General features: G+C 45.9%; 1 protein-coding gene across 4 annotated transcripts in view; it reads left to right on the top strand.

Annotated features, from left to right (window-relative positions):
* Abl (tyrosine-protein kinase Abl) overlaps positions 1 to 10,861 on the top strand; it is a 59,508-nt gene extending 48,647 nt beyond the window's left edge. For all 4 annotated transcript variants that reach the window (XM_077649594.1, XM_077649591.1, XM_077649593.1 and 1 more), the window contains 2 exons: positions 3,175 to 3,614; positions 8,307 to 10,861. In XM_077649594.1, coding sequence (XP_077505720.1) covers positions 3,175 to 3,614; positions 8,307 to 10,316 — 2,450 coding nt within the window. In that variant the 3' untranslated portion in view covers positions 10,317 to 10,861. The remainder of the gene's footprint in view (positions 1 to 3,174; positions 3,615 to 8,306) is intronic.
* Positions 10,862 to 11,652: the final 791 nt, after the last annotated feature.

Genomic DNA, 11,652 nt, shown 5'->3' on the forward strand with positions numbered 1-11,652 from the left:
CGGTTTTCGGCCCAATAACTCAACAACCAGGCCGTGTTGGGTTCATGTAAGCGCCGCTATTGTCTCGAGGGCCTCCTATAAGAAATATTTGCAGCTGCATTCTTGACTTGTATCCCCACCTGGGTTGCTTCGCCCCTGCCCTGGTCAAGGAACAATGCTGTTCTCCCACACTGTCCTGAATAGGAAGCCCCCTTCCTGTGTCTTGGCACTACAATGCCTTATTGTGTGGCTGCCGAGAAGTAAGGGGGGGTGGCTTTTTGGTGTGGCCTTGCATCCAAGTTCTTTTTCGGACCACAAGCTGGAGCAAAAAGAAAAGCAGAAATCCTTTCACAATATAGCCCAAACAAAAAAAAGGAAATAAAGAGCTAAAGTCTGTCCAAGTTCTGAGTAAAAACTTGCGTGCACGAACACAGACAACCATGTGGTTGGTGGTAGAGTGTAGTAGCGACAAAATGTTCTGACGCCAGATGGAGCCACGTCGTGCGTTAAATTTGGCGCGAATTTCAAATCCCCGCAGAAAATGCATACATAACTTTCAGAGCGTGTAAAACGCAAAAACTAAGCTCAATATGGATGAAAATTGCGGCTTGACAATCAAGAAAGAAAAAGGGAGGAAATGTTGCGGGCGAAATTCTGATATTTGACTTAGTTTCTTCACGAGATGACATGAAAGACCAACATATGTAAAAGTGCAATTTTTCTGTATATTTACCTCCAATTTGTAAAAAAAATGAAACTTAAAGATTTATATCTTTCACTAAAGAAGAAAACACTGCCACAGACCTCATGAAAATCGAGCCACTTTTAGACACGCTACAGCTTCTGAAAGTTCCCATGTATTTCCTATGGACACTGTTACTGGTGAACCCTCTTAAGCAAGAGCCACAACAAAATTCACGCCACCTGTAAAAGTACGGAGTTTTGGTCTGGTTGGAGTGCACCAGAAGCCACCAAACCCGGCAGTTGAGCAACGCTGGACTGTTGAGCATCTGTTTAGGTCATTGTGCCATCACCAAGCTGTGCGCGTGCTAAACATGTCGCAAGGGGGCAAACAGCCCATGCAGTGGTGTTTGTGGTGTATCTTAGTCTGGTCAAGCCAGGCCAGAAGTCAGATCGGTGATAAAAGTCGGAACCGTAGGTAGTGTAACATTTATAGATACTTGTTTAGTTCCATAACTCCTCCTATGAAAGCAGGCACTGCTTGTACCTGGGCGTTGAGAGGGCGCTGCAGTCGAGGGTTGCGCTGTTACCAACACGCATGCAGGTCCTTTTCTGCAATTGCTACTTGGCCCGTGTGCGTGTTTGTCGTTGCATTTTATTGTCCTTTTTTTTTCTGTGCGCTCTGCGAACACGTGGTCCCTATGGACAAGTACAGTGCACCCGGACCAACAAACGGCTGCTAGCCATGAAGCAGCTTTCGAGTGCGACGATGCCAAAATGTTTGCCTGTGTAAGCACGGTAGAATGCACAATAATAAAGGCTAAAAAGGGCGAGTTGTTCGGCGATCTGTTTTGGAGCGTACTTGATTCTCTTGTAAAAAAAGCCACAAACGGTGTTGGTTGCCCAGAGCATGCTGAGGTGTTCACAGCTCAATTAATCACTTTTACTTAGTGACCCACATGCACTTCTTTGCGTTAGCAAAGTTCTTGGAAAATAGTAGTGCCATAAGAGCTCAAAGAGAGCGAAAGAAGGCAGAGCTTGTCTGACAGGTTAGTTGACAGCAAATTTGTCAACAATGATGTTTGGAAATAGTGGTGTCATTAGAGCTCAAAGATAGTGAAAGAAGGCGAAGCTTGTCTGACAGATTAGTGGGCAGCAAATTTGTCAACATTGGTGTTTGGTGTGTTTGTGAATAAAATTTCTCTATTTTGAATGCCAAGGGTCTTGAATTACTTGTGCAATAATATTTGAATTAGTATTAAAAAAATAATTGATTTTAAAATATTTTAATAAATACGAAGTGGTACTCTTCGCATAGTGTATGGCAAATGCGTTCGAAAATTATTGTGCACAGAGTTAGGATGAGCAATGTGGCTGGACCACATTTTGCAACTTTTTATATTCACTAGTAAAATTGTCAGGTTTAACGCCCCAAAACAACTCGGGATATAAGGGGCACCGTTGTGGAGGGCTTTGGATGATTTTCGACCACCTGGGGTTCTTTAACGTGCACCAGTATCGCACAGTACACGGGCCTCTCGCATTTCGCCTTCACCGGTATCGAACTCGCGGCTTTCGGAACAGCAGCCGCGGGCCATGGCCACTGAGATACAGCAGCGGGTTTTATTTGCGCTAGTATTGCTGCAGTAAAACGTAAAAGTAATTTTGCGCGAAATGCGTGACACTCCAGCCAGTCGTGAAAAACTGGTTCGGTAGATAATTCCAATCTATTGAAGTAGCAATGTTCGATTTACCTCACAAGAAGCAGAATCGAAGCATGCATATTGTCATTGCCCAAAATGGACGCTTGTGACACTGCTCAGAATACCGCTCCTAAGGTCGCGAACGCGCCAAGTACACTTGCGTTATCAAGTACCTCTGAGCAAGAGCCGAAAACAAAACAGATCAGTAGCGCAATGATGATTATAATGCAAGTGCTCGTGCAAAACGCTGCGCGCTATCAGACGACTCTCACTCTCCTAGCTCAACCCGTGACTGCAGCGTTATGGTGTCGGGGACGGCGACAGGCTGCCTGCTGCCTACAGGCACTGCAAGGAGTTATGGAACTAAAAAAGTATCTGTAAACATTGGGTAGTAGTACAGAGGTGCAGCATTGGCACAAGCAACAGTGTGGCTGGGCTTGAACGCTTTTCTGCATGACCACAGCCAATGCAGCAGCAATGAATAGCAGCGATTTCTACAAGCATTGCAATAGTCAGCTAAGCAAGACAATTCTGCACATTGTACATTGGCAAATTTAGTGCCCTCTGGTCCAGCGGTGCCCTTGTTGAATGATGGGCAGGTGACCGCGGTCAGCTGAATAGGTGGGTGGCAGAAGCACTGCCGACCACTGTGGGGAGATTCGTGTTTCTGTTTCAATGCACTTCAACGTAAGGAAACATTATGAGCAATGTTTTGTTTATATTGAAATGCATACTTTTTCGCACTGTCCCTGCAAGACAGCCTTTTCTTTAATGATTGTTAGAAAGTTGACCTCAATGCTTGTATTTACAGGCAACCAGGCAGTGGTACCAACCAAGGCAAGCCAGGGTCTGCTGCAAGTCAAAGCAAGCACGGTACAACTGCGCCGGCCTGGACCTCGCAGCAAACAAGCTCCTGTTCCTCCAAAACGCACCAGTTCCTTCCGTGACAGCACCTATCAGGACCGCAACCCTGATGATGAAGATGGCGATGAAGAAGAACTTAACAATGGCGGGTTGGAACGAGTGTTTGAAACAGCCGGTGACTGCAGTGGCCCTGAAGCCAAACAGTCAACGCCCGATACAGAAGAGTCGGAGCTTCATTCAACAACCAGTGTGCCAGATGTGTCACAGCAGCTGCTCAACACTAAACCGCAGAAGCTGAGGAAAGCACGCACATACCCACCCAACTTGCAGCCCCAGAGGACAGGGAAAGATGCGTCTGTTGCACTGTCTACTAAGCAGGCCAAGAAGGTAAACCGTTATGCTTTGCAGGCTCTGAAGTTCTCATTAATTCGAAATCTGTTTGACTGCAAGAAGTATTCAGATTAGGTGGGCCTTTGACTTATCCAAAAATAAAGCAAAAATTGAAACATTCTTCAACCATCAAGAGAACTTGGTAACTACCACATTTGCACTCAACAAAGAAGCAGTTGATGTTTAATGATTAACTGGTGCTGTAGAGGAAGCTTGGCCAAGCTGATCATAGCCTCCAGAATTTCATTTACTCCGATTTTGACCTCTATAGAACACATCTGCACATCTCATGTGATGTAACTCAGTGATTGAGAAAGTTCTTTTTGCCATTTACTGACAGTGCTTGCCCTAATCGCATGGCGGCTGGTGGAGTACTGAGGAGTTTGATGAAGGATGTGGAGCTTAAAGTGCCATGTTATTAAACATACTGAGTGCTGAGCTTCCTAGTTGGGCACGTCTCTATATTTCTTTTAGGCACAATGTAAAGTTCTGTACTGTGTCATTAATTCATAATGTGTCCACTCGTGTCACTTGAAGCTTTGAAGGGACTCCGAGGACAAATTCGAAGTTGGGCCTGTATCAATAGATTACAGTATTCTAATCACAGGGAGGCCACTCTTACCGAAATGTGAGCTTTATAGGATAGAAAAGACAAAAGACTAAGAACAAAGTACAGGTGGCACCATCACTGGCCAATTCCATATGTAAACTGTGGTGCGTCTACACAGTTTTGTGGATGCGGATCTCAGAGGCTAGGCTACACAGCTATCATTTCAAAACTGTGATTGTAAGTCTGTTTCTGGTGTGGGCTTTGAGTTTGAATTGAATGGCGGGAAAATTTAAATGCAATTTTCTCCGCAATAAATGCGTCTTTTGGTGCTGCATAAACATCTGAAAGTCCAGAAAGAGCCGTAAAATTGATATTTACTATGAAATAAAATTGAATTAGTTGCCTTCGATGTCCTTTCAAATAAGAGAGAAAAATATGCATGCGTTGCTGCCCACTGTGGAGAAGCAAGCTAGGAAAGCTGGCTGAGCAAAGGAGAAAACCCTGGAGCACCTGAAACTGGTGAATCCACAAAGCACGTAAGCGCAAGGATGCAAGTTAGAATTGAAAATGTCAGTTCTTGCCAGTTTGTCGACCGAGACGAGTGGCAGTGCAGATCTGATGCAATGTTTGCTTTCACCAAAACAGGCCGCAACCAAGGCTGATCATTCGAGCAGCAGTGCACTGGCTGCTCGAATTACCGTATTTACTCACATAATTTGCGCCCTCGCGTAATTTATGCACCCCTAATTTATTACCTGGATTTATAAAAAAAACTATTACTAGCATATTTTGCGCTTCCTGCTGTGCAAGCACACCAGAACGCACACTGATACGTGCAAGGCAGGCTTGGGAAGATAGTCGTGGCCACATCACCGCTTGCACCTGCGAAAGGTGAATGATGTAAAAAAAAAAAGTTGCTACTTTGTTTATAAATCAGTTCCGGTAAAGAAAAGTCAACTGCGTGCTATTTACTCAGCTCGCGCGTGTTGGTGATCACTTTATTGTTTGAACGGCTGCAAGAGCAAACTTCCGGCAACCTCCGGAGTGTGTGTCGCTCCAGAATCCGAAACTACCAAATCGTTGGCTGTTCCATTTGCCGCTGCGTGGCAATATACTGTATACATTGTGCGTTATGACCTTCGTAGAGTTTTTTAGGACATGTTTACAAAATCTCTGTGTAATTTGCACGATTCCATTTTGAAGCATTAATATTAGAAAAAAAAGTGTGCAAATAACGCGAGTAAACATGGTGTCAGGAAAAATTTATGTGGTAAATGTGGCGCAGCAGAGAATCCTGAAATTAGCTGGAATTTTGAATGAACTGTTGGCAAATGATCAAGCTTTTCCTATGCACAACTGCAGAAAGTTTTCGTGCACACATCTTGACCTTCTGAAGTAAGTGATGGTAGCACTGAGGCAGGAGCAAAACTGCTGCATTCCTGTTCAGAGTGCAGCAGCAGCTGTATTTTCAAAAAGACCAGGGGTAGTGCAGTGTAGGGGGTGCAAGTGCTTAGCATTTCCTGACTGGTCACTTGCATGCATCCTGGTCATCTTGCGTCCTCCAGTATCAGCAGCATTTGAATTTGGCGTGACTGTACGGTGCTAAGATGAGGTGCAGAATTCGTCATAAAGTGGCTGAATTTTGCTCAAGATTGTAACGTCAAACCGTTCAGGATATTGTCACTTCTAATACAGTGTGTCACATAATTTACGCACCCTTTCTTTATTATCCAGGTTTACAAAAAAACTTGCACATTTTACGCTCCCTGCTGCGCCAGACCACCAGCATGCACACTGGTAGACATAAATGCTTGAGAAGATGGTGCGGCTGCGTCGCCATGTGCAGCTGTGAAAGTGGTGAGGGGACGCCACTCTAAGGCAGATGTCACTGCCAAGGTCAAGCCAAAGCAAAATGATGCGTGTGAGGGGCGTGAACAATAGGCTTTTTTGGGCAAGAGTTTGATACCCCTGTCACACGGGCATTTCGAGGGCCCTCGAACCGATAGTCGATCGACTCAAAGGCGATCGAGCGCTGCTACACGGGCAGCTTCAATGGCCATCGAGTCAATAGCCTATCGAGTCAACGGAGCAGCGCGGAACTCCATCGAGATTTCGAGGGCCTTCTAGCGCTGCCCAAGGTTACTAGCGTTGCTTCGAGCGGCGCCAAGCGCACTTTCGTACACGACACATTCATGGTACAAAAGCATGAACAAACATTATTCGCCTAGACTTTAATGCAAGCAGTCTGTACAATAATTCTAAAATTGTATCAGACTGGTTTTAAGCATATTAAGCGCATTAATTTGGCGTTGTGGTATTTGCGTTGGTTGCGTAGTTTGCGTTGACAACATGGCGGCGCCCTGCCCGCCCGCTTCGCAGCGATAACAACTTCGTCGCTAATCCCTCAAAGCAATATCGTGTTCTAAGCTGTTGTATTCGCCTTCAATTTTCCCATTCTTAACCTCGCATAAACTTTCAAGAGACAAATCGCTTTTTCTTTTAAGATATCAAGACGACTTCCCATGCGTTAAGCCTGGCGAAGCAGCGCTCCGACGCAGTTGGACTGGCTTAGTTTTGGCTCGTCTTGTATTAGAATAGCTACAGCAGTGTCTGCATCTGTCCGTCGCGTACGCGCAATTAAAAGGGTTTTAAACGACATGCGTGTATGCGTGTATTTAAGCATTTCGTATACATTTATCAAATATTTTTGTTATTTTTGTAAAATCTAAAGTAGCGATTTCTTATGGACGATTGCAATACAATAAGCATGGATTTCTGTTTGGATTTCGACATGCACGCCTTCCTCGGACGGGGAAATTCACTGGCGTGCCGCCCTGATCTCTGTCTTTTTGTTTCTGGGTCATATCGAAACACCCACAATTGATCTGCAACTTTTCGGCACGAGTTTTGGCGCATTTGCAAATTTTCAGTGATAATTTCGTGATCTTGAGTTTTTGGAGTCCCTAACTCTCCTACAATCAAACGGACACTCAGATGCTGACCAGTGTTCACAAAGCACGCACACAGCCCACAATAGTTTTGGTAACCATCGTCAACGAGCGCCCGGACTGCTGCTCGTTGTGAACGTCTGCTTGGCCGTCTGTAAAGGCTTTGCGCCATTTGGGCACTCGCATACTGCAATCGCACCATTGCCGTATACTCTTTATCACACCGAACGTCTCAGTAGGGGCGTTTATCAGTTGAACGCAACACTTCACCGCGTAGCGCTGTCCCAACATTTGCTCCATTGTTTCCTTAACGCAGCAACGAAAGCACGTCTAGTTGCTTCACCTGTTAGAAGTTAATTGAGCTCGTCACATTGTGGTGCTGATGATTCCCCCTTGTTCCCCTGAAACCGATTTCCCAAACAAGCGCATGTGCGCGCAACTCAAAGACTTGTCTCTATACTTCAGGGCAGACCCTGTATATTGCACATTATGGCCTTTGTAGAGTTTTTGGAACGTGTTTGCGCACGCCCCTTTTTGAAGCCTTAATTTAAAGAAAAAAGTGTGCAAACTATGCAAGTAAATATGGTAGTAAAGATAATTTAACCCATTTATTTTTGCTAGGGGAACGTAAATATCCAAAATTTCAAATAGGTTGCGGATAATATTTGCTACTCGATTGCACCGCTCTTTTGTGATTCAAAGTATTCAAACCTCCTAAATGGTCGGAAATTACAAAATTCCTGTTCATCTGAACTCGCGGCCAAGCATAGAAGTGTATCCAGATTAACTTGCACAAGTCACATGTCCGTATATATTAATTGCTAAGTTTGTTGAATAAAGGTAGCATGTTCCTAAAAAAATTTTTTTTTCCTGGGTCCGTTTTTGCTCTTTTTTTTTTTTCCAGCGAAGTCGAAAATCTTGTTAATGTGAATATTTTTGGCACTCCCAATGTCTTCAAATTAATGAGGTTTTACTGTATTTTAATTCCTTTCTCTATAGTGCACCCTTCCATGTCAAGCACTTCTTCCTTTTCTCTTTCCCAGTGAGTCTCAAACTCTAGATGCGTCACAGTAATTTGGTAGCATTGTCAAAGAAAGTTCATTGTACAGTGCTGACGTAATATTGTAGAGGGCTTGTGTTAATTTTAGAAATGCATTGCGTATACTAAATATTCTCTTTCGTTCAATACAGGTCCAGGTGGCTGCCCTTGAAGTACAGAATGTCAAACGTGCCATCAATAGATACGGGACATTGCCCAAGGGGGCTCGTATTGGCGCCTACCTGGAGTCGCTAAGGCAACACGGACTGCATACTGGGACGTCGTACCAAGAACCTGTCGTAGAAGATGGACATGTCCACTACCAGTCTGGAAATGTGCTTTCTGTAGGTTCAGGAGCTCGGATGGCTGTAGGGGCTGACTATGGGCATGCTCGTTGTAAGATTGGAGAGGCCGCACCTCCACATGCAATTTTGCAGCGTCAGAAATCTGACCTAACACATACTAAAGTGAGTGATGCCTTTGAGACTGGCTCAATTCCTGAGATGAGGAGGCCAGGGCCTAAGCAAGGCCCATCACCTAGGCTAGCAAGGCACCACAGGTTTGATGGTAAGTCTACTACACCAGGGCGGGATATGCCCAGTGATGGCCTACAAGATGCAGTAAGTGAAAGTGAAGCCCAGCTGGGAGTCTCACAAAAGAGGGAGTCATTCGAGTCCCTTGCCTTGCAGTCACAGGAGGGTAAGGCAGTGCCAGCAACTGTGTCGCCAGTTGCACTTTTTGGATCATCTGTTGTGCGCAGAACACTCAAGCGGCGACCAAAAGATAGACCACCTAGCCCTCCAAAGCACCCTCTCGTAAAGAGTGGCTCTGTGGATGACCAGCTTAGTCGTCACTCAGGAAACTCAAATGCTGCCACCAAGGCAGCTTCAGACAGTAATCAGAGCCCTGTGATGCCTGAGGCACCTGATGGTAGTCCTATTTCTTACAGTGATGAGGGATTCCCACCTCCACCAGAATTTAGCAACCCAGATCAACAAACACTTGAGTGCCAGGATGTTCACTCTTCACCTTTAGCAGAAGCATCGACAAGGAGCTCTGCTGCTCAGGTGGTGTCAGAGTTGTTTGAGAACCTCAAGATGAAGGCCCGACGAAAAGCAGCCGAAACGGGAGAGGCATGTGCTCAAACAACTGGAGATCCCTGCCGTGGAGCCAGCCCTCCTGAAAAGAATGCTACCGACGTACCGGCCAAACCAGCCACCTCCCAGAAGAAAGCCCTAGTAGAAGAAGTCAAGAAGCGCGAACCAGACCGTCTGCAGTCACCCACTCAGCCCTTGGACAAAAAGAAAGCCCCAGTAGAAGAAGTCAAGAAGCGCGAACCAGACCGTCTGCAGTCACCCACTCAGCCCTTGGACCTGCCAGCACAAGGGGAAGAAGAGAAACGACAGAGTTCTGGAAGCATTAGTAGCCTGAAGAAGCTTTGGGAGAAAGAAACAGGTGGTGGAAAAGTGAGTCCCAAAATTGGTGCCAGGCGGCCGGAGTCCTTGCGTCTTTCCAAGAACGAAGGAGGAGATGGCCGGAAAGCAAGTCCTCCATCGCCACCATCTACAGTTGTGCCACCGCGAACACCGGACGATGCACCCGACTCCCAGCAGCAGCAGCAGCAGTTTACATCGAAACCTGTTGTTCCCACAAAGCCTGCCCTCAAGACAGCCTCCAAGCTGCCTTCTAGCACGGCCAACAAGTTTGCCAAGTCAGCATCATCGTCGTCATCATCAAGTGCACCCAACCAGCCCAAGCCCCCAGTGGTGCCTCGCAACCAGTCCAGCACCTCTCCTCAGCCCAAGAAAGGTGCCCAGCAGGACGAGGACCGACTGGCTGACAGCAAAAGCTCCATTCTGGAGATATCGAGCGCACTGGAGAGTGGCATTGTGGCACTGAAGGCTGCTGTGCCAGGCTCCCTGAGCAGCGTTAGCGTGATGCAGCTGTCAGACAAGGTGCAGCTCTTGTGTTCCTCCTGCAGCAGCTATGCCGAGAGTGTGCCGCCGCATGGCCGCTTCCGCTTCCGGGAGCTGCTGTCACGTCTCGAGACGCAGGGCGACCAGCTGCGGACATGCTCCAGCAACAACAGCGCTGCCAGTGCCAAGCTGTTCACAGACCTGCACAACACAGTCAGGGATCTGGTGAATGTGGTGCAGCGGTGAGCGTTTGCTCCACGCCTCTGTACATACTCTGTTTCACTGCAACTGTGATTACACTTCACGATGCTCCTTTGTTTTTTTCTAAATCATTCTAGTCCCTTTTAGAGACCACGTGTGTGAGGGTGCTCGCCTGCATTCAAGCTCATCACAAGAACCATTGTCAGACTCCCATGTTTGTCGGGTGACGGAAGATTGCTGAATGTCCTTTGTAGTCCACAAGAGAAAAAAAAAATAACTGTTCTGGTCTTTTATCATCGGGTAATTATAGTAACTGTAATGCTGATGGTATTTATATCACTTTTTAGGATGCTGCAACATTTTATTTTTTATTACGAACTTGTCAGACCAAAGCCTATGACTTCAATGCTTTTATCGAAATAGCTTGTCTGTCGTATTTTAATTGACTTTGAACCTTGATGAACTTAGTTTTGAGTGTGTGGTGATTGTGCAATTTTCTATGCATCTGTAAATTCTTTGAGTATGGTTACTGTAACAGAAGCAGAAGTGGTACCTTTTAAATTATTCAAATAAAACAGTAAAAAAAAAGTTGTTTGTTGTGGAGTGCCAGTAGATTGGGCGTGAAACTGCTGATGCCAGCGCCGTGCCCCTGTGCAGACTCGACCTTGTGGTGCACAAGCCAGGTCGTGCTACCTGCTTATGTGTGACACGACGTGTATTGTGTGACCGCTTATGTTGCCCATGTTTGCACCTTTTGGCAAGGTGTGTACCCTCTAAGATGCAGCTCACGTGCTCTGCGAATAGCTTAACCACTTCCTCCTGGCTGTGGTGGTTTCCCACCAAATCAGAAGAACGAGGCCGTCCTATAGTTAGACGCAACTGAAGTTTACAGTGAATCCCCGCCCACAAGCAGGACCACCGCATAGAATTCCTCCATGACAAAAACTAGTTCAAACTTTTCTTGTCACCTACATAAGAAGCTAATCACAAAAAAAATCATAAGCTCTAGAATTTTGCTAGCTGGCTTGTTTCATAAAGTCAAATGTTAAACAGCTGATTGTGGTTGGCCAGTGGAGTAATACAGGACGCTACGGACCATAGCGCAGTGTTACTTGTTTCTTTTTTTTTTAGTTGTATCCTACAATAGGTGTATTCTACCGGGGCCCCTTGCGGTTCCGTGCGGTCGGGCTCCTGTGTTTGTTTTACCCGTGGGGGTGCGGGAGAATTTGGAGCAGCCGAAATTTTGCACATTGCACACAATGCACTTCGACCATGAAATTTTATGAATTCATATCTGCCGTGATCGCAGATTCTACTAGCTGTATGTACGCAACAATGCTGAAAAAGTTGTATGATGCAATAACCTCATACAAGTTTCGTC

The sequence above is a fragment of the Amblyomma americanum genome, chromosome 1 (genome assembly GCF_052857255.1).
Source record: "Amblyomma americanum isolate KBUSLIRL-KWMA chromosome 1, ASM5285725v1, whole genome shotgun sequence".
In the NCBI taxonomy this organism is placed as follows: Eukaryota; Metazoa; Arthropoda; class Arachnida; order Ixodida; family Ixodidae; genus Amblyomma; species Amblyomma americanum.